At 38.1% G+C, this 22,458-nt stretch overlaps 4 protein-coding genes and 1 non-coding gene across 6 annotated transcripts; 2 read left to right on the top strand and 3 right to left on the bottom strand.

The window, feature by feature from the left end:
• The first annotated feature begins 1,717 nt into the window (after positions 1-1,717).
• Positions 1,718-5,145, top strand: LOC126789126 (putative beta-glucosidase 41). Of its 2 annotated transcripts, XM_050515198.1 has the most exons (13): positions 1,718-2,133; positions 2,231-2,297; positions 2,388-2,446; positions 2,805-2,880; positions 2,966-3,037; positions 3,124-3,211; positions 3,292-3,547; positions 3,639-3,754; positions 3,854-4,077; positions 4,396-4,427; positions 4,508-4,610; positions 4,697-4,805; positions 4,886-5,145. In XM_050515198.1, the coding sequence occupies exons 1-13, from the start codon at positions 2,017-2,019 to the stop codon at positions 5,112-5,114; spliced, it is 1,548 nt and encodes a 515-aa protein (XP_050371155.1). In that variant the 5' UTR covers positions 1,718-2,016; the 3' UTR covers positions 5,115-5,145. The 2 variants fall into 2 exon arrangements, with proteins under 2 accessions (XP_050371155.1, XP_050371156.1); XM_050515199.1 differs by lacking the exons at positions 2,231-2,297; positions 2,388-2,446.
• Positions 5,146-7,350: 2,205 nt separating this feature from the next.
• TRNAW-CCA (transfer RNA tryptophan (anticodon CCA)) lies at positions 7,351-7,422 on the bottom strand. The gene has a single exon. It is a non-coding gene; the product is annotated as a tRNA-Trp (tRNA).
• An 86-nt stretch (positions 7,423-7,508) lies between these two features.
• Positions 7,509-11,729, top strand: LOC126789128 (mRNA cap guanine-N7 methyltransferase 1). The gene is made up of 13 exons (XM_050515200.1): positions 7,509-7,698; positions 8,074-8,213; positions 8,303-8,371; positions 8,449-8,520; positions 9,357-9,458; positions 9,605-9,658; positions 9,769-9,907; positions 10,362-10,426; positions 10,568-10,618; positions 10,717-10,779; positions 10,969-11,092; positions 11,197-11,258; positions 11,357-11,729. The coding sequence occupies exons 1-13, from the start codon at positions 7,623-7,625 to the stop codon at positions 11,447-11,449; spliced, it is 1,110 nt and encodes a 369-aa protein (XP_050371157.1). The 5' UTR covers positions 7,509-7,622; the 3' UTR covers positions 11,450-11,729.
• A 295-nt stretch (positions 11,730-12,024) lies between these two features.
• Positions 12,025-13,828, bottom strand: LOC126789129 (uncharacterized). Its single transcript, XM_050515201.1, has 3 exons — positions 13,379-13,828; positions 12,775-12,958; positions 12,025-12,633 (listed from the first exon to the last, which is right to left on the bottom strand). The coding sequence occupies exons 1-3, from the start codon at positions 13,729-13,731 to the stop codon at positions 12,241-12,243; spliced, it is 930 nt and encodes a 309-aa protein (XP_050371158.1). The 5' UTR covers positions 13,732-13,828; the 3' UTR covers positions 12,025-12,240.
• Positions 13,829-19,269: 5,441 nt separating this feature from the next.
• LOC126789130 (uncharacterized) lies at positions 19,270-21,065 on the bottom strand. The gene is made up of 2 exons (XM_050515202.1): positions 20,593-21,065; positions 19,270-19,666 (listed from the first exon to the last, which is right to left on the bottom strand). Exons 1-2 carry the CDS (start codon positions 21,020-21,022, stop codon positions 19,563-19,565), a joined length of 534 nt encoding a protein of 177 aa, XP_050371159.1. The 5' UTR covers positions 21,023-21,065; the 3' UTR covers positions 19,270-19,562.
• Positions 21,066-22,458: the final 1,393 nt, after the last annotated feature.

Below are 22,458 nucleotides of genomic sequence, written 5' to 3'. Positions count from 1 at the left end.
TGGTCTGATGTGACCGTAATCGCTAAATAGGCATATATATATTCTCCACCTATGATCAGACCGGAATCGGACGTCCGCACCTAAGTAGCCATATATATATTCTGCACCTATGAGTAAACGATATGACTAGAGATCTGACATAACCCGAGCATGGCCTCCTACCCCGAACCCCCCGACGCCGCCCTCGCCTCAATTGGCAGCGCTACGATCCGCCTCGAATCCGCCAACTACTTCTCGTGGGCTCGCCACATCACCCTCCTCATCGGCGGCTCCGGCCCCCGCCTCTGCGGCTACATCGACGGCACCATCACTCCCCCTCCCGAGTCCTCCCCCGACTTCGACCTCTGGCGCCGCTACGACGCCCGCATCCAGGCCGCCATCAACGCCACGCTCTCCTCCCCGGCAGCGCTTCCGCACGCCCTCGGCTCCGGTTCGGCTCGGGACCTGTGGCTGAGGCTGGAGCGGCGGTTCAAGTCCATGTAGAATTTCAATGTGATCAAGTACAGATCAGACTTGGAGACGATTGTGAAGGGAGATGACTCGGCGGAGGTGTATGTGGAGAAGATCAGTGATCTGAGGAGTAAGCTGGCTGGGTTTGGCGTGTTGCCGGACCATGCCGAGATTATTGAGTATGCTCTGAGGGGGTTGCCGGAGGAGTATGAGGCGTTTCGGAACAGGATTAGAGACAGGAATGGTCCGCTGTATCTTCATCAGTTCAAGATGCTGTTGGTGGCCGAGGATGCCTCGATTTGGGCTCGGAATCAGCACTGACCATGTGGTATAAGACCATTTCATGTTTCTATTGTTTTCGTGTTTGATACTTTGAGTAGTTGGCAGTACAATGTAGGTTTGTTTTGTTGATGATCACTGAAATTGAACTATTTATATACTTTTGATGACCTCTCTAAGACGTTGATTATATAAAGAAAAATAGATTAAATTTGTGTCTAACAGACTCCTCTGCATAAAAAAAAGCTTGGTGTTTGTCATATAAATCTCTAAGCCTAGAAAACCTTTGAGGTTGATAATATAAAGGAAAAAAATGGCTTAAATACAATATTTGTGTCTAAAAGACTTCTAGCATAAAAAAGCTAGGTGTTTGTCATATAAATCTGTCATGTCTCCCATTTTGATGGATAAGTTCGTATCTTCCACGCAATCAAATGTCCCTTTACCTTAGAATTCCATATGATGTATATTATCTTAGACCTAGAGTGCCATTTTTCTTTCTTTCTTTCTTGTTTGAGCAGAAAAAGTCGACTGCTCTCAGTTAAATCATTTCTGTAATGACAATGGCTGTGTGATGTATGCATCGAAATTGCTGGCAATGTCTAATCCTATAAACAAATGAAAGGTCGGCGATGGAGGTGATATGTATATTAGTCCTCTTCTCACCAACCCCGAATTCAGGTTGATATCGATGGTACCATTGCTCAAGCTTCAAGTTTACCCTTAATTTATTGAGCACTCGTTTAATGCTCCTCTCGAGAGGTGTTCTTCTTCCAACAACGAGAGAAATTAAACTGCGCGAAATTGTTCTTCTACGTTAAGGTGTTGAGTGACGGGACAATTTAGTAGAACTATTAAGTTCGTGGACGTTTAAACTTAATTTGTTCATAAATTGTACGTTCGTGTTAAATTAAGTGTTATGGTCATGTATCAAGGAAGTTGATACGAAAAGAAAAAGATCAACTATCTCAAATACAAACATATCACATGTGCTCAGTTGTTCTTGTTGAGTGCCCCATCATTGCATGTCATATATCAAGCAATTTGATACGAAAACAAAAATATCGACTCTTTTCAAATAGATACGTATCACAAGTGTCACCTTCTTCCTACGCGGCTGCCTTTGCCCGTTTCTTGTTCTATATATTCTTCACTTTTCAATTACGGCAGCTTAGTCTTCCTCTTTATAAATTCAGAGTTCTCAAAAAGCAATCCTTTTGTTCTTCAATGAGGCAGGAAACCAAACTGGATCACCAGAGGAACTTCCAGCTGGGAAAGTGAAGAATCATGAGACTGTGCATAATCCTGTTCTTGATTACCAGGATTTTTACAAACTGTCAAGCTCTTAGCAGGGCAGATTTCCCAGAAGGGTTCGTTTTCGGAACAGCTTCTTCGGCATACCAGGTACTTCGCAATGCTTTTGTTTTACAACATTAAGGAGCTACCTAGCCAGCCTGCATATTAAGAGCAGATTAACAATTATGATGTCTGTATTTGGTAGTTTGAGGGAGCTGTAAATGAAGGAAACAAGGGAGCTAGTGTATGGGATACTTTCACTAAAGTACCAGGTAGGCTTGAAGCTAACACAAAAATTCACAGAATACATCATCTGAAATGCTTTGTAATTGCTTAATTTCCTTTTGTGATATGTTTGACAGGGAAGATTTTAGATTTCAGCAATGCAGACACAGCTGTGGATCAATATCATAGATTTCAGGTGAAGTGAATGGGACATTAGTTGACTTACAGTATTTCCATTTTGAAGAGTTTTAAGATAATAAGCAAGCTCATTACTTCCACGCCACTCTGTTTACATTACATCCAAGTTTTTCCTAGTTTAGATAACCAGTTAGCTTTATCGAAGAAGCACAAAACTTGTCACATTCAATAGTACAAGGGCAATTTCTTGAACATTATATTGAGGAATCATGCAACAATAATGAAAACTATTATATGAACTTCTAAATAAGAATATTCAGATGATGATGACAGATGACAATGATGCATTACCATCTTTGTTGGTATTACAAAATACATTATTAGCCAAGTAGAAATTAAGCATTCCAAATTTACAGAGTGATGTAGACTTGATGAAGGATATGGGAGTAAATGCATACAGATTCTCAATATCGTGGCCAAGAATTTTTCCAAGTAAGATTTGATTCTATGTTCAGATTATATGCTTCACCAGTTGTTGCCTTGTGGCTACTAACTGCCTCTGCAACTGTCTATACAGATGGAACAGGAACACCAAACTCAGAGGGAATAAGCTACTACAATAGTCTAATAGATTCTTTAATTGAAAAGGGTAACTGAATGAGACTTTCTTCGGGAAATAATTATACTTTGAAGAAGAAAGGTTATTGAAACTAAGATCAAATTCTTTCCAATCAGGGATCCAGCCTTTTGTCACTCTATATCATTGGGATCTTCCACAGGTGCTTGAAGACAAATATGAAGGATGGCTGAGCACACAGATAGTGTATGTTGTATCATCATGTACAGACAATCTTTAAGAGTACTGATTTAACTAAGCTTTATATTTACCTCAATGACTTGCAGAAAAGACTTTGAACATTATGCCTTCACCTGCTTCCAAGCTTTTGGAGATAGAGTTAAGCATTGGATCACTTTCAACGAGCCCCATGGTTATGCACTCCAAAGTTATGATTTGGGAATACAAGCTCCAGGGCGATGTTCTATTCTTGGTCACTTGTTTTGTAAGAAAGGAAATTCATCTGTTGAGCCATACATTGTTGCTCATAACATCCTCCTATCCCATGCTGCTACTTATCATACTTACCAGCAATTTTTCAAGGTACCCTGCCTTCTGTATTTAGTACTTTCCAAACCTTCTAGTACATACACTCATTCTTTCTGTATACCTTCTCTTCTGTTGGGATACCTAGGAAAAACAAGGAGGTCTGATTGGAATTGCACTTGATGCAAAATGGCATGAACCTTTATCGGAAAGTGATGAGGATATAGATGCAGCACATAGAGCAAATGCATTCACATTGGGCTGGTAACTTCTTTGTAAACATGTCATTCATTCATACAGTTTGGGAGTACCAAAAAGAAAGTATATAAGCAGAACTTATATAACACAGGAAAAGTGAATCAGGTTCCTTGATCCACTATTTTTTGGCGACTATCCTCTCTCAATGAAGAAGCTTGTGGGTAATCGATTACCTGAAATTGCACAGGAAGTGTCTAAATTGCTGGTGGGATCGGTGGACTTTATCGGCATAAACCACTACACCACATTATATGCTCGGAATGACAGGTCACGGATTAGAAAATTTATACTGCAGGATGCTACATCTGATGCTGCAGTCATTACAACGCGTAAGATACCACAGTACATTCTGCCACCTTGTAGTGTTTAGCTGCTGGAATGAACATTAGAACATAGGAATGGAATGCAGATATATTTAAATAAGAATGAATAGTGAAACTCAAGGTGACAGTACTGAAAATTGGTCAGATATGCAATTGGTATCATATATTCCAAACAAGAGACTTAGCATTCTATAAGAATGACTGTTCCATTCCAAAATTCATTTTAGTGAACTAAGCACTACCTAAAGACTAACGTACAAGTTGTAGAATCAAATGTATTTCAGAATTTCAATTGATACCTCTTATATCTGATTTTGATTGCAGAATACAAAAGAGGAGTGGCTATTGGAGAAAAAGTAAGTGTCAACAACTTGATAAAGCCCTGAAATATACTTTGTAAATATATAAGAAAGCTCATCACTAGTTCCTCCTCCAGGCAGCTTCTCGCTGGTTGCGCATAGTCCCATGGGGCATCCGGAAGTTGGCAAGATACATCAAAGATAAGTATGGTAATCCCCCAATGATGATAACAGAAAATGGTGAGTAGGTTCAGATTCAGTTTTCAAGTTTCATGCATCAAACTCAATTTCTTGACACTTGCATGCACTTTAAATTGTGAAATCAGGTATGGATGATCCAAATAAACCTTTCACATCTATGGATAATGCTTTAAATGATGAAAAGAGAATACGATTTCACAGGGACTATCTCTCAAACCTATCAGCTGCTATAAGGTAACTAATGTTAAGTTTGAAATCCTATGCTTCTGGACTCATCATTGTAAATGCTGCTTAACAGAAAATTGAAAATACAGGGAAGACAAATGTGATGTTCGTGGTTATTTTGTGTGGTCATTGCTTGACAACTGGGAATGGAACATGGGCTACACAGTCAGATTTGGGCTCTACTATGTCGATTACAAGAAGAACCTCACGAGGATTCCTAAATCTTCTGTTCAATGGTTTACAAGGTTTCTCCGAGTTAATAATCAGCAGAGAAGCCATACATTGCTGCATACAGAAGTACAGATAAAAGATGTGTAGTTGAAATGCATTGAATATTTCAATGGGTACATGAAAATAAACTCACTATGAATTTATATACATCAAGTTACAAATCATGAATTTTAATACACGAACTTATAAACCCGACCAGTAACTATTCGAACACACCGTCAGTAACCCTGTTAGTTTTACAAACTTTCTCCATGAACAAGGGGTATAATTTTCATCGATGAACTACCCATCAAATCCACAAAGATGAACCTAGGCCTCATCATTTAACTTGTGGATCCGAAAATCTCGCAGAAGCCCGCAAGCCTGATGAGTTTTTACCCGGCTCGACCCGTGAGAAAACCAGCTTCCGTGAGTAGAGGGTCAGTCTTAGTTTAGAGGTGTGAAACCCGGCCCGTAAATGCCCGCCAAAAATAAAATATTATATATGCATATAATATATTATACATATATCATTTTATGACTTTTTTAAAATAATTATACATAACATATTATATATATTAATAATACAAGATTTTATATTTTATATTTCTTTATATTTAAAGTTACTACTAGATTTAAAATAAAATTGTATCATTATGAAGCAATTATATGAAGTAAAATTCTCGGGATTAATCGACACCAGCTGATGTTATCGGTACTAATATTTAGGGACCATATTAAAGCTTCATCTAATTCGGACCTCGTCTGACCGTCATAATTTTCTATAAACCGAAAACACCACTAATATGCCCTAAGAGAGGACCAATTACCAGGGTGTGAACGTCGAAATCCGTTTGCATATTTGAAATCATCTAATTTTTGTCACCGATCGTGCGCGGTCGCATCTAGGGAACGGACGGTTAAACTATGTCCAAAATAGATGAAATCTTTACGGGGTCTCTACATATATATACCGATCACATCTACTGGTGTCGATCGACCATATTTCGAACTCGAGTTGTCGATCACATAAGTGTCCACTAATGTATCATAACCTTTTATACTAGGTTTAAAAATAAAACTATCGCATTATGAAGTAACTATATGAAGGAAAATTCTCGGGATTAATCGACACCAGCCGATGTGATCGGTACTTATATTTAGTGACCCTGTAAATTTTTTATCCAATTCGGACCTCGTTTGACCGTTGGAATTTCTTGTAAACCAAAAACACCACTAATATGCCCTAAGAGATGACCCATTACAAAGATGCGAACGCCGAAACCCGTTTGTATATCTGAAATCACCTAATTTGTGTTACCTATCATGCGCGGTCGCACTGAGGAAACCCATTTGGCAAAGCCCCGGTCAATGAGGTTTCAATATGTAAAAACACATCTTTTTTAGTTAATCGTAGGTACGAACGGTCAAACCATGTCCAAACCGGACATAATTTTTACGGGTTCACTAAATATATATACCGATCACATATGCTGGTGTCGATCGATCATATTTCGAACTAGAGTTGTCGACCGCCTAAGTGCCAATTAATGTATCTTAACCTTTATATTTGGTTTATAATAAAACTATCGCATTATGAAACGACTATATGAAAGAAATTTCTCGGGATCAATCGACACCAGCCGATGTGATCGGTTATTTAGTGACCATGTAAAAGTTTCATCCAATTCAAACCTCGTTTGATCGTTAGAATTTCCGGTAAACCAAAAATACCATTAATATGCCCTAAGGGAGGACCCATTACTAAAATGCAAATGCCGAAAGCTGTTTACACATTTGAAATCACTTAATTTTTGTCATCAATTGTGCGTGGTCGCAACGAGGAAACTTATTTGTCAAAGCCCCGGTTAATTTGGTTTTATTATGTCAAAACGCCACATTTTGGTTGACCGTAGGTACAGACAGTCAAACTATGTTCAAAACAGATGAAATTTTTACTGAGTCTATATATATTATATATATCAATCACATCTATCGGTGTTGATCAACAATATTTCAAAATTAGAATTTATTTATGACTTTTTTTTTAGAATGTAATCTAACCCTTTTCTCATCTCAGTATTCCCATCATCAAACTAAAAATTATTCAATTGAAGAAAAAAGGGAGTGTTATAGAACTAAATCAACTAGCACATATAAAGTTCTATTCAATGGAGCTCTCGAAAGTCCACTCCTCATCTCTTATATAAAAGAAGAAAAATCATTCAACCTCAAGTAAAATGTATTCCCAGTTATCAAACTAAAACTTCTTCAGGTAAAAGCACAGAACTTGAACTCATTTTCAAAACAAAATAAAAACTAAAAAAAGGGAAAAATGAAAAATTGAACCTGACGTGAATCGAACACGCAACCTTCTGATCTGGAGTCAGACGCGCTACCATTGCGCCACAGATCCTAATCCGTTATGTATTTGATATTCATCTTTTACATTTTTCTACAAAACCAAAGCCCCCTTCTAAGCCTTCGTGTGTCTCGTTTTTGAAGCAAAACCGAAGTTGGATACAATACCCCTTTTTTGTTGCCGTGCCTTTTTGACAGCACTGCTCTGATCTTAAGCTGCATTCGATTCCCTCCAGCAGAACCCAGAAGTGTTCAATGAAGCGAGGCTACTCCGAATCGTCCTCCGGCTCTGCTGGGCCACCTCAATCAAGGTTCAAGCCTAACCCTGAAGGTAAAATTTCACTTACCCTCTTGCTCCTTGTTTCGAATTTCTAAGTTTCTTGTGGTAAACTTTGATTAGTTTTAGGGTTCCTTGGATCTGGGTCTTGTATTTTTATACTCTCTTCTGTATTTGGTTGCTGTGTACTTGAAAAAGATGAAAGCTTTGCAGTGCTTATCATTGCAATACTGATATGCTGATAAACTTGAGCTGGGATTATTGTTAGGTTTGGGAATCTTGCACTGTTGGTAATAGTCATATCATATGTTTAAGAATCTGAATTTGAAAGGCTTTGTTTGTATTTCCTACACTGTGTGCTATATTAGTGAATGCACGCATTTTGTTAGGTGTTTTGTGTTAATGACAGTGTTTACATTGTGCTGTTAGACGATTCGAATTTCTTGGAGGATGAGAGCACCAAGAATTTCGCAAGAAAGGTGGCGGATCATTACAGTGCAAGGACTAATCAAACTTTGGAGGAGCGAGAAGCTAGTCCGATTATTCATTTGAAAAAGCTGAACAATTGGGTTGGTGATTTAATTCTCTATGCACTTCAGAATGTTATGATCACTGTCTGTATTTTTTCATTGATATGGTTCGATTTCTTATCTTACAGATTAAGAGTGTATTGATTCAGCTATATGCTCGTCGTGGCGACTCTGTTCTTGATCTTGCTTGTGGCAAGGTATTGGTGGTCCATTTTTCTCCCTCTCTCCCCCTTTTTATTTCACTAAACTATTTCTAATATCTTATTTTTGTCAGGGAGGGGATCTAATTAAGTGGGACAAGGCAAAAATTGGGTACTACGTTGGTATTGACATTGCTGAGGGATCGGTATGTGCTGAAATCTTGTAATAGTAAACTCCATTGGTTGGCATTCTTTTTATAGATACATAGTTACAGCAATGGGATCTTTTTTAATTTGCGTATCTATGCTGTTCCTCAAAGTTTGTCTTTTATTTGGAGTCCAGAATCATTTTTCATTGTTTTGCCATGGAATTACTAGCCTCAAAGTTAATAGGTGTAAGTTTGTACCATTCTTGTAGATTTTTAGTTGGTTTAAGTTATAGCTATAAAGAAGCATTTTGTATATAGGTCTGAACTTTGTGTCCTTGGCCAGCGCTGTAGAGTGCTCATTAGAATCTTGTTTGGTGTGGGTTGAAGGTCTCTGTCTTGTGAAATAAACTTGCAGAAAGTTCTTGACTGATGATATCCAATTAATTTCTTAAGTTCTGAGAGATTTTATAGAATCTTCGTTTGATTCAATTAATTTCTGGAGTCCTAAATTGAGAGGTTTTAACATATGTTCGATCTTGGTTTTTGATCACAAATATAGGGTACTAATCTCTGAACTTTGCTGGTTTGTTATTCACTTATTTTGAATTTGTTTTCTTGTTCTGAGAAAGAAATAAAACTCTGGACAACCTCATAATATGTTGATTCATCAGTTACTCTTTGTAACAGTAAATGATTGCTATTCTTCGTGGTAATGCCCTTCGTAATTTATTGTTTCCAAGTATGCGTTTTGCTTTTGGGGGTGTATTTCCTGAGGACAAACCAATGAACAAAATACGTATCTGTGCTCAGTTCTTGTCAAGACATGCTGATGCCTTTTTAGTTCTGATTTTTCAATTTAACTTTGTAACGTTCTGTTTTAAAATGTTTCACAGATAGAAGATTGTCGTACCCGTTACAATGGTGATGCTGATCATCATCAACGGCGTAAGAAGTTTACATTTCCGGCACGCCTTATGTGGGGAGATTGCTTTGAGGTATCTGCTGTTAGCTTAACCATGCTTTTTTTCCCAAGAGCTGGCCTGTGTTTGTCTCAATCTCATAAGCCATAAAGCAGTGTGTAGACATGAACCGTAAGAGTAGTTTTACCCTATAAATATTAATGTCATGTTCATGGTTTCAGCCACTAGATGAAGCCCTAGCAGATGACGCACCATTCGACATTTGCAGTTGCCAGGTAATCTATCATTCAACAATAGAATACATTATTGGAACAAACAAAAATAGGAAGTGAGGATATCCTTTGGAACTGAATCATCATAAGCCAAAGCACATTTTATCTTGCAGTTTGCCTTGCATTATTCGTGGTCCACTGAAGCACGTGCACGGAGAGCTCTGGCGAATGTTTCTGCTTTACTTCGCCCAGGGGGAACTTTCATAGGAACAATGCCAGACGCGAATGTCATCATCAAGAAGCTGAGAGAAGGTTATTTCACACCTTATAATCTCTGTTTTAGCGTGATGCTGAAGAAAGCAATGTTGAATAAAAAAAATAATCATAATCTACTATATGTCATATAAATTCTCAGATAAGCAATTTGAGTGCCTCTCGCTTGAGTGGGAATATGAGCTCAATGTTATAAAAGTTGTTGGATATGGGATCTTTGTTAGTGTGTTAACCCACTTTCTAGTGATTTTATAGTACTTGTGAATTAAACCAATGGAATTATAGGCAACACCCTGATTCTCTCTTGAAAGTGTCAAGGCCTTAATCTACCTTACCAATCTATTCTGTCAGCGTTGGACTTCACTAAATGATAACCCTCAGTGAGGATCCTTCCTTGCTGAGTACTAAGTTTTGGAGCATCCTACAAAGTAATATGTAGATGTTCCCCTTTTGATTATTGTTTGGTGATGCAATTTTGTCTTTGATTGTTCAGCTGAAGGATTGTTCTTCGGAAATAGCGTCTACTGGATACAATTTGATGAGGCTTTTTCTGAGAAGGTATTAAAAATCATGTTGCACATATGTGCTCTCTGATTTGTTTTTGTTTAAGCATTCTCCCAAGCTGAGATATGATTTTTATATTGTACATGATTTTAATTTTTTGTTTTAATTTGACAATACATGTATTGTGTGGCTCAGAAATTTAAATCTTCAAGCCCGTATGGTATCCAGTACACGTTTCACTTGGAGGTATCTAACTTGTTTCTTTATATTCTCTTCTGCTAATAGTGGTTGTAATTTCAATATTGTTATTCTAGATGATTATATCTGAATTCTTGACTTTGCAGGATGCTGTTGACTGCCCTGAGTGGATCGTCCCATTTCATGTCTTCAAGTCATTGCTAGAAGAGGTATAACCTTCTTAATGCTTAAGAAAATGACCATTGTAATGCGCAACACATGAATGAAGATTGAAGTGCATTGAGCTATTGACATGCTCCCTATTCTGTGTTTAAATTTCTGTTGTGTTTACTTTGGGCGCTGGGCTCTCAAAGTCTTGTAATATGCATACAACTTGAACTTGTATTGACCTCTTGCAGTATGATTTGGAACTAGTTTTCGTGAAGAATTCTCATGATTTTGTGCACGAGTACATGAAAAGGCCAGAGTACGTGGAGCTAATGCGGAGGCTTGGGGCATTAGGTGATGGTAACCAAGATCAGAGTATGTTATTTGCTCATACTTGTGTGTCCTCAACATCTATCACTATCATTATGTGTGAGATCAGTTTTCGTAATATATTTTTCATTTTTGCTTTGTGATATCAGGTACACTATCACAAGACGAATGGGAAGTCGCCTATTTGTACCTATCCTTTGTCTTGAGGAAGGTGAGTGCGCATTGGTGCCAAGTATAACCAGCATAATTTAATTTTTGTTGCTGTCACCAATTTAAAAACATGTGAAAATGAACATGTTTTATTTCCAGAAGGGCCAACCTGATCGGACTCTAGCAAGTAGTAGAAGAGACAAGGGGAAGATGCATTTATCAAAAGAGGATGTCCTGCACATTGGACAATAGAATATCGTTTGCCGAACATGTTTCAAATTGCCATTTCATAGAACAAACGCGCAATGTGACCCTAGTACCCTGCTTGACCAAGTGGGAGAGGGATGATCAATCTACCATACTGTTCTATCAGCTCCAAGAAATTTTGTAGATTTTCAGCAATCCAAGATATGTGGTCAAATACAAACTGGAATCATATATAGTTTGTTGTTTTTTTTCAATTACAATGTCCAGCTCGCTGTTGGTGAATGATCGATTTAAAAATAAATGAAAGCGGGTCCGGAGTTGTCTAGCCGAGCACCAGTTTCTTATTAGTGTATGATAACAAGCAAAAACCCTGTGATGCTTATTAAAAATTTAAAACTACCGATAAATCTACTGTTTAATGTTTGAAAAAATAGGCAGAGGGACTCGGGAAATTTCTTACTTTGGCATTTGGGAAGGCAGCCTACAAAACGAAGCTGAGGTTTTACCAACGAATCAACTAAAACCAAATTCGTCACTAGCACCTTCAAACTTTTGTGCCAACCGTATGCATTTGCAATCAGTGGGTTCTGTTTAAGGTTGAAACACGACGCAAGTAAAGCAGCATCGAACAATGCATTGTCAAATTAACGTTACCAAGCTATGTCTGACCAATAAACTATACAGGCAAATCATACAAAACCATAAGCAAAATCGTCTCTAAAATTTTTACCAAAGGGTAACAAGAAGGAAAAATTGGTCTTATTTATCATACATTCACTGAGCAAGATATCTGAGATGCAATTTCAGATACTTCATTCAGGAAGATTGATAACGCTCTAGGCCCGTTTCAGCAAAACCACCATCACAACCATAACTGCCAATCCCATGAACCCAGTTGTTAGTACATTTCTGGTAGTCCCATTGTCCTCTGCAGGGGGTTCAAAAATGTTCTGAATGTATGTCGACAAATTGCTGACAATGGTATTGACAGTAAGCTTCACTTTATCAACAAAACCATTGAACAGAAGTTCCAAGTCAAAAGACTGGCTTGTATCATCTTCCTCTTTGACCTCCTTACAGGGTACAGAATGGAAAACCTCAGAATCAGAAACAGATTCATACTGTACACGATTTAAGGTTTTCTGAGACTCCATGAATTGTTTGACTGCAGAGTTTTCCATCATAGCATTCCAGATATTCGGGTCACTAGCAATCGAGGCAACAACATTCTAGAAATAAAACCAAGAAAATAGTTATTCCCCTATAAAATTGTGGTCAGTCATCACATTATTTTAGTATCTACAGCTGAACCACAGAAATACATTTCCGATGTCCAAAGACATTTATCTGAGGTAAAGTTCAGTCAATACCTGAGCCTCAGTACTTCGACTCAGCAGTTCAAATGCCTGATAGGCATGTTGTGGAACTGAAGTCCTAGTTGCAAGAACCGATTCAGCCTCGGATTCAGGGTTCAAAAACAAGGATAGCCCAGACACCTTACCGGCAGCAGTCTGTTCCCCGAGCTCAGTAGCTTTAGGCGAAGATAGGTACACCCTGAAAGTTAACACTCGACAGAATTAGCTAAACAACTACAAACCATATTCTACTTTTTTAAGAAATCAGACCACCCGGTAATGAACTAATGACAGCAAAATATTTAAACAATAAAAACAACCAGTCAAGTTCCACTACTGAGCAAATGTTGATTAAATCAAATACCCTACCTAATTGAACTTTAATTTCCCCCCCCCCCTATATAATCAATTCAACAACTAATCTAATCAATAATTAAACTAGGATTATCCTTAAAGATCAAAACTCATATCCCAAACAAGCAAATGATGATTCTAACAACTTCTATTCCAGATTAAGCAATAAAAACAGAGCAGTAAATGCAGATTCCCAGTACGATTCTAAACAAAATCAAATCCAAAATTCAAAAAACAAAGAAAGTAATTAGAGGAATAATAATACTTATCAAGAGCTTCTTTCAACTCATCCGTGGCCTCTTTAGCCTCCTTATAGCTCGGCGCGGCGCCGAACACAACCCTCGGCATCGGCTCGCCGGCCGACATCACCATCTCCCCTTCGTCGCCGACCATTTGCCAGTCATCCACCGTCGTCGCCGCCTCCACCCACGGCTTCTCGATCGCCCCGGCGTCAGGACCCTTCACGCTCTGCGACGCCATCCCCGCCGCGACGGGCACCGACGCCGTCCGCACCGACTTCCCCGATGACGGCACCGCCGGCGAGCCGCGGAGCCCGCCGTGCATAACTGTGCCGATACCGGCGACCTTCGCCGCCGTCCTCATCACGCCGCCGCCCATCGGAAATAGAAACGCTAGGATAAGAGAGAGATGATCGCGATTTAATAGCCGGAGGTTTTGGGGGAAGAGAAAAGAGAGGAGTAGGGGTATTTATTGTGGCCTGAGAAAGAGTAGAGTAAATCGTATACGTACACGATGTGTCACGAACATAAAGTATTTCCAATAGATAAATATTATGTCGTGTATCTTCATTTATTATGGTATATTGATGACTATGATCTTTAATCTCACTATTTTTAGGGTTTAGATACACAGTATTATGTTTAATTACAGAAATCTATCAGTGTGTTTTTCCCCCGAAATTTTGCTACAATGTTTTTTCTTTGTATCGAAGTAACGTAATGCTACTAAGTTGCTCACCCTCTTGTTAGTTTTTTTGTGAGCGTCTTTTGATTTATGTAGTTATTGTGATTAAAATAGAAGGAATTAAAATTTAAAATTTGAATTAGCTAAGAATGGATAGCCTTCCTTCCTGGGGTACACCCATCAACTATTACTTTTAATTATTTTTAACTATATAAAATAGCTTTACTGTCGGAGTTGCTCTAAATCGCAGATAACTTTGTTGGACCTATGTGATATTGGCAAATATGGGTGTGTATCGGTATGACCCAGTCTGGGCCCTATAACAACATGGAGCCCGAAGTTCAATGGCCCGCTCCAAGTCGAGTGTGTACTTGCGTATATGAAGACCAATGAGTGAGAGAAATTGCACCAAAAAAAAAACGTGTCTAATTTATTTTTTGTTCTTTTTCAACAAAGTCTAATTTAAAATATGACAAAACTAGAAAAAAGAAAGAGATCGGTGTGATAGTGTATGCCAAGAGTATTCTCTTCACAGTGTAGATACACGACAGTGTGAACAGTTCAAATTAATGACATTTATATAAATACATTATGGTTAAATAAAATATATAGATGGTTAAGATGGCGTAGTGTATATGCACACCGTACATACAAGATTTCTCCTAAATATGTATCTCATTTTTCTATGTGGGGAGGTTTTTACCTGATCATCCACTATAAACCCCTAAACTTTAAATTCCATTAAGGTCGTGGCAAAAGATCGTTTAAACTTTGAATTATAATGCAGGCATGCACAACCACACTACAAAGTTTCGTGTATGTGAAACTAGTATTGTAGTTTGTAAATGACTTGAAAGCTGGGGAAATGTAATTCAAAAGTAATCTCTCTATGAAATCAAATCAATATCATTATGAAACAAGGACGAGTTTTGTGACGAGTACAAAGTAATTAGCAATAATTTTTGATATTTCATGTTAAACCATACCAATATTTTGCACATTAATCTTTAACACCATACAAATTTGATGACTGAATTCAAATCAAACTTCTCGTTCAGTTCTTATTGTATGTACTCATTTGAGAGAGTAAAACCATATTATATATATATGGCTTTTTGGCTGTGGACGTTTGGACAAGTTTTCTGTCCAGATTTCCGTCGTTTCTCCACGATCCAGACGTCGGCGATGCCGTTTCTTCTCGCCAAAGTGACACCACACTTTCTTCGACGTTGATGCGATGAAGAAGAAGGCGAAAAAGATCGAGATTGGAGGTCTGTGCAGCAACCTCACTCAGAACTTCACAATCGATCATGGTGGACCTCTGATCCCGATCTCTTTCGCCTTCTTTTTCATCGTAGCAGCGTTTAGGAATGTGTGTTGTCACTCCGGCGAGAAGATAGAAACGGTGTTGTCGGCGTCTAAATGGTGCATATACGGTGAAATCCGGACGGAAAACCCGTCTTGAGCTCTGAAGCTAATTAGGGGTGGACACGGGTCCATCCGGTTCGGTTTTGGACAAAACCCATAACCCAACCCAAATTTTAAATTCGGTTCGGTTCGGTTCGGTTTTTCTATTTTAGAGACTGTGACCCACAACCCAACCCAACCCATACGGTTCGGTTCGGTTCGGGTTCTTTTTCGGTTTTATCCGTATGTAAAATACGTAATATTATATATTAATTTTAAAAGTACAAAATTTAACATAAAGATGAAAAACTAATATTCTAATGATTATTTCATACCTAATTGACTTATGCCTCATCATTTAGTCCGTGGATCTGAAAAGCTCGCCGAGGCCCGCAAGCCCGATGGGCTTTTACCCGAAAACAACACTAATATGTCATAAGGGAATACCCATTACCAAAATGCGGACACTAAAATCTGTTTAAATATATGAAATCACCTAATTTTTGTCACCGATTGTGTGCGGTCGCACAAAAAAAACTTATTTGGCAAAGCCCCGGTCAATAAGGATTTTAATATGTCAAAACGCCTTTTTTTTGTTAACCATAACTATGGACGGTCAATCAATATCCAAATCGGACGAAATTTTTACGGGTTCCCAAAATATATATACTGATCACATCTGCTGGTGTCGATCGACCATATTTCAAACTGAAGTTATCGATTGCCGAAGTGTCCACTAATGTATCATAAATTTATATTAGGTTTAAAATAAAACTATCGCATTATGAAGCGACTATATGAAGGAAACTTATAGGGATCGATCGACAACATCCGATGTGATCGCTATATATATTTAGTAACCCAATAAAAATTTCATCCAATTCGGACCTCATTTGACCGTCGGAATTTTCGGTACATCGAAAACACTACTATTATGCTATAAGAGAGGACCTATTACAAATATGCGAACGCCGAAAGCCGTTTGCATATCTGAAATCACCTCATTTTTGTTACCTATCATGCGCGGTCGCACTAAAAAAATCTATTTGGCAAAGCCCCGGTCAATGGGGTTTCAATATGTCAAAACGCCTCTTTTTTTGTTGACCGTAGGAACGAACGGTCAAACCATGTCCAAAATGGACGAAATTTTTACGGGGTCCCTAAATAAATATACCAATCACATCTGCTGGTGTTGATTGACCATATTTAGAATTAGAGTTGACGATCACCTAAGTGTCAACTAATGTATCATAACCTTTATATTAGGTTTAAAATAAAACTATCGCATTATGAAGCGACTATATGAAGGAAACTTATAGGGATCGATCGACACCATCCGATGTGATCGGTATATATATTTAGTAACCCTATAAAAATTTCATCCAATTCGGACCTCATTTGACCGTCGGAATTTTCGGTATATCGAAAACACCACTATTATGCTATAAGGGAGGGCATATTACAAATATGCGAATGCCGAAAGCCGTTTGCATATCTGAAATCACCTAATTTTTGTTACCTATCATGCGCGGTCGCACTAAAGAAATCTATTTGGCAAAGCCCCGGTCAATGAGGTTTCAATATGTCAAAACGGCTCTTTTTTTGTTGACCATAGGTACAAACGGTCAAACCATGTCCAAAATGGACGAAATTTTTATGGGGTCCCTAAATAAATATACCAATCACATCTGCTGGTGTCGATCGACCATATGTCGAATTAGAGTTGACGATCACCTAAGTGTCAACTAATGTATCATAACCTTTATATTAGGTTTAAAATAAAACTATCGCATTATTAAGCGACTATATGAAGGAAACTTATAGGGATCGATCGACACCAGCTGATGTGATCGGTATATATATTTAGTAACCCTATAAAAATTTCATCCAATTCGGAACTCATTTGACCGTCGGAATTTTCGGTACATCGAAAACACCACTATTATGCTATAAGGGAGGACATATTACAAATATGCGAACGCCGAAAGCCGTTTGCATATCTGAAATCACCTAATTTTTGTTACCTATCATGCACGGTCGCACTAAAGAAATCTATTTGGCAAAGCCCCGGTCAATGGGGTTTCAATATGTCAAAACGCCTCTTTTTTTGTTGACCATAGGTACGAACGGTTAAACCATGTCCAAAATGGACCAAATTTTTACGGGGTCCCTAAATAAATATACCAATCACATCTGCTGGTGTCAATCGACCATATTTCGAATTAGAGTTGACGATCACCTAAGTGTCAACTAATGTATCATAACCTTTATATTAGGTTTAAAATAAAACTATCGCATTATGAAGGAAGCAAGACGGCTAAATAATGCGCCTCTTATACATTAGGTCAATTATGTTAGAAATTAGGTGCGGCTGTGAGGCCGACTACACTATTTTTTTATTAAAAAAATAATAATAATGTAAAATTATAAATATGACAAAATAATGTCGTTTTTTAACGTTGACCATTGACTTCGGGTTGTTCGGGTCGGTTCGATTTCTAAAGGACTGAACCCAAAACCCAACCCAAATAGAATCGGTTCGGTTCGGTTTTTTTATTTTCAGTTCGGTTTGATTCGGGTTTCGGTTTTTTTCGGATTCGATTTGAGTTCGGGTCCAGTTTTTTTCGGTTTTCGGGTCAGTTTGTCCACCCCTAAAGCTAATGGCTCAAGTCATGGGTAATTAAATATATAAAGTAGATGCTAGGGTTATGAATTGTGACCTAGTTCTCTTTATAGCCGTGGAAATTTGTCGGATCAATGAGTAGGTCACTAGCTTGCCCAGTTCCTTTCCTGCTTCTTGCCGCTACTAGTAATACAGTGTTAATAAAAAGCTCAGTGTCAGTAACATATGCTAATCCTATTGTTGATGATGACCAACAATAGTAGGAATCATGCACCATAAGATACATGGACATTTTGTTATAATCATGATCCAAGTTCCCTCATGCATGCACGTCATTAAATTATGAAACCGAGCACTTCGAGTCTTCGATCGCCTGAAATCTTGCGCTTCTTCTCCCTTAAATTATGGCATTCCGATCCTCTGTTTCATTTCAACTTACGTACAAGTCAATCAGCAAGATGGGATGACTTTGGAAATACTTCGTCATCCTCAGATACACCATAAGCCTTTCTATTCATGATATAGTACCCCTCTTAAACTCTGAACCTGGCCGGTACCTAGGTTGTACGGAATCAGATACGGGTACGTGGAAGTGAAACGTTTGGAAACGCGGAAGCGTGTTTTTCAAAAAATTTAGGAAGCGGGTACGTTTTGGAAACGTCGAAAATAAAATAAAATAAATATATATAAATTATATAAAAAATAAATATAATAACAAATTTTTAGTTTAAGTAACTCAAAATCTCAAATAAAAAAACATAAAAAAACTTTTATTTTTCAGAAACTCGCGTTTCTAATTCAGAAACTCGCGTTTCCACCGCGTTTCCAATTCAGAAACTCGCGTTTCCACCGCGTTTTCAAAACTCATTTTTCTGGAAACATGTTTCCGAGCGTTTCCAGCACGTTTCCGGGCGTTTCCGACGCGTTTCCGGAGTGGTTCCGCTTCGGAAACGGAAAACGTGGGTGTATGCACGTTTCCGTGCTTCATAGGCCGGTACGCATATATAAATATAGTACTAAGGAGTTAGGAAGTAGACTTTGCGTTTAGTTCATAGTAAGCTTTACGTTTTTAGTCGGTGTAGTGATCAATCTTTGAACCAAAAACCATCTAAAGTCGATTTTTAATTAGCTAATAATAAAACTATTATTAATAAAGAACTATCGATCTATACCTACTCTGGAATACTTGCCTTGTCGATTCGTACTTTTTAATATATAGTAGAGATTAATTTAAAGAAGTTTGATCCCTTGCTTTGCTTCAACATAAGGCAGATTGGGGAACAGGTGAGAATGAAAGGCCTTTTACAAAGGTTAGAAGATTATAACCGCTAATATGATGAGGACGTACATCAGATTCCTCCTGGAGTTAATCTCCACCTATTCCTCTTGAAAGACTCTTAAACCCTAAATACTCTCATCGAGCCAGCCTCCACCTACTTACATACTACTTATATCATTAAGTAAGAAGAAGACCAATCAATTTTAAACTGATTAATCATAGAAAACGACAATTAAATTTGTAACAGGAAGGCATCTCCCTAGCTATCTCAGAGCTTCGAACCCTTTTTTCCTGCGCCTTCACATGATTCTTCACCACACCTGCAATAGTCACATGAATTAGGCTCAAGAACCAAACCCACACCCCATTTTGCATGCAAGCTTTGTGGACCAAAATGAAGATGCACAACACAGTGGAAATGTCGCTATTCACACACTGATTTTGGCTACCTAGCTAGTTCGTCATGCATAAATTAGTATCGTATGATTAAACAGCTGTTACTTTCATGTCTAATTTGTCTTCATGTACCCACAATTTGGATTCCACCATGTTTAAACATTCAGAAAAGTAGTTAAAAACCTAATTAAGTGGACTATATTGTGAGTAATTAATTGAGTCTTCCAATTAAGAGGAAAACGTATAATTGATGTGTACTCATACATACTATTCACGCATATATAATAGCAAATTCCACAAATCTTATAATGCTGATTGTAGAATGCTAGAGTGCAAAGAAGTACTCTTAATAAAAGAGCTACCATGCAAGCAAGAAAATTAAGCTTCTCTCTGTTTTTGGTTTATTTGTTTTTACAAAGGAAAGTTCTCTTTGATTTTCATGTGCATTTGTAATTTTTTTTTCGTCCATTGTCTTATTGAAAATTATGATGTATCATGTGGGAGAACAGGTAAAAGGTAGGGAAATAATTGCAAAATATATTATATAACATTTCTTTTATGAAAAAAAAAACATAAAAAAACATTTCTTTTATGAATAGAACTTAATAATTGAAGCACCAGCGGACCAACCTATGAGTTAATAGTTTCCTGAAGTTATCATCAGAGACATGGCAGACATTAAAGTCCAAAGAAAACTGTTGAGCTCACACAAAAGTATGACAGAAACCCACATGAGCTTCCATAAGAACAGCAACATATGTTACAAAAACAAAACCCCAGACAAGAAAATGAAAACTAAACAACTAAGCAAATGATGTTCTGATATGCATGAATGGCATGATGGAATTACCTGATGGTTTACAGGAAGGAGGATCCTCAAAGAGCGACAGAGAAAGCTGTTTATGAGCGACTCCAATGTCGAAAAGAATGAGACCTGATCCCGGATCATCAACGATGATATCCTTCACCGGCAACCACAGAAAGAGCTCTTCCTGAGTCAAACCCTCAACCCCGATGAGACTTCCGTAGCTGAGGTTGGCCCTGACGATGCTGTCGAAGAAAACCCGGTCCTCAAATTTGGTGAGGCAGGGAGCGTCGAGGAAGACTTGGAGGAGGCCATCGTCGGAGAGTGAGTAGGACTTGACCTCCTTGGGGAGGAGACCGGCTGGCAGACCGTGCGAGCGGAGGAGGTCATGGATGGAGGAAGAAGATAGAGAGAGGGGCAGAGAGAGAAGAATGTTGAGGAGAGTCCATCGAAGGAGTAACATGAAGAAGGACATGGCTTGTGGGCTGTGTTAGAGAGAGAGCATTTGGAGAGTTCGGTGTTTTTTTAAAGGGAGGATGATGATGATGAAGGTGGTGATGATTTTTAAAGGAGAGTTGGAAAGTTGAGAGACTGTTTCATAAAGGAAAATATGTAGGGAAGTTACTAGATTGCCCTAGGTTGGTAACTTGGTGGAAGGGCAAAAGGAGATTTAATTAGTTTGTAGTGTAGCACCTAATGTACCTTCACCAGATTTTCGGATTGTTTATGCTAATCATTATGTATGTTGGCTTTCTGTTGTATGAATTATATTGTCTCTTGACATCATTTGTTTTTCGGTGACCCTTAAAGATCATAATGAATATCGATCTAGGTCAATCTACCTAGCTCGAAAATGGCTGTAACCAAAAAAACATGACGTGCGGTATAAGATTTAAAGAGGTATATCAGCATCTTTCCTCATTCGAAAACGGCAATTAGCTAGCTAGGGTTCTTTCTTTGTCATCCTCCGCAAAGGTGGAAAACACCGGTCCTGCTCGACCCATTATAATAGGACTAAAACTGTACTCGGACCGACCCATTTAATTTTTGTACCGAGCTCGGGCTGACTTATTTGGTTAAATATCAAGTCTGGCTTGGGCCGTGCCGTTAGCTAGCTAGGGTTCTTTCTTTGTCATCCTCCGCAAAGGTGGAAAACACCGGTCCTGCTCGACTCATTATAATAGGACCAAAACTGTACTCGGACCGACCCATTTAATTTTTGTACCGAGCTCGGGCTGACTTATTTGGTTAAATATCAAGTCTGGCTTGGCTCACGGCCCAAGCCTATATCGGGCCGGACTCGAACCCGTGCTAGGCCAAGAAGCGAGCCGGTCTGGTCTATTAGCATTATAACACACAATTAGAAAAAATATATTATGTAATTAGAATATTTGTTTTATATAAATATTTAGAATGGTAAAATAAATATAATACTACAACATATTTCATAATCTTATTTGTAAAATATTACGTATGTCAAAACAATAACGTTTTCTTCACTACTTTGATTATATTTGTGAAATATTGTAGTTAAAATAATTAAATAATCAAGAGATTTTTATTTAAAAGTTCTAATATTCAAATCTAATAGTGATAATTTTAAGTATTTATTATAAATAATATAAAATTATGTGTTTAACGAGCTAGCCTATGAAATTATCGTGCTAGGGCCTTGTCGGGCTCAACACGTGTAATTATCCGAACTTTTAATTCACATTTCTTGTAATTTCTCTGAAATTATTGAATGGTGATTTGAGTAAAATTGCATTCTACACCTTCGATTTAGTCGTTGTTTGAAGTCGAATCGATTCCGAGAATCGAAAGCTTGAAAAACGATCAAGTCTTCAAGGGCTCAAGAGTTCACTTTTGACTCGTTGCTTATCTCTAAAACCTGTCTTCACGAAAGTCGTA

This window comes from Argentina anserina, chromosome 3 (assembly GCF_933775445.1).
Source record: "Argentina anserina chromosome 3, drPotAnse1.1, whole genome shotgun sequence".
In the NCBI taxonomy this organism is placed as follows: Eukaryota; Viridiplantae; Streptophyta; class Magnoliopsida; order Rosales; family Rosaceae; genus Argentina; species Argentina anserina.
Note: the sequence above shows the minus strand (reverse complement) of the source record. Positions and strands in the feature narration are given on the sequence as shown.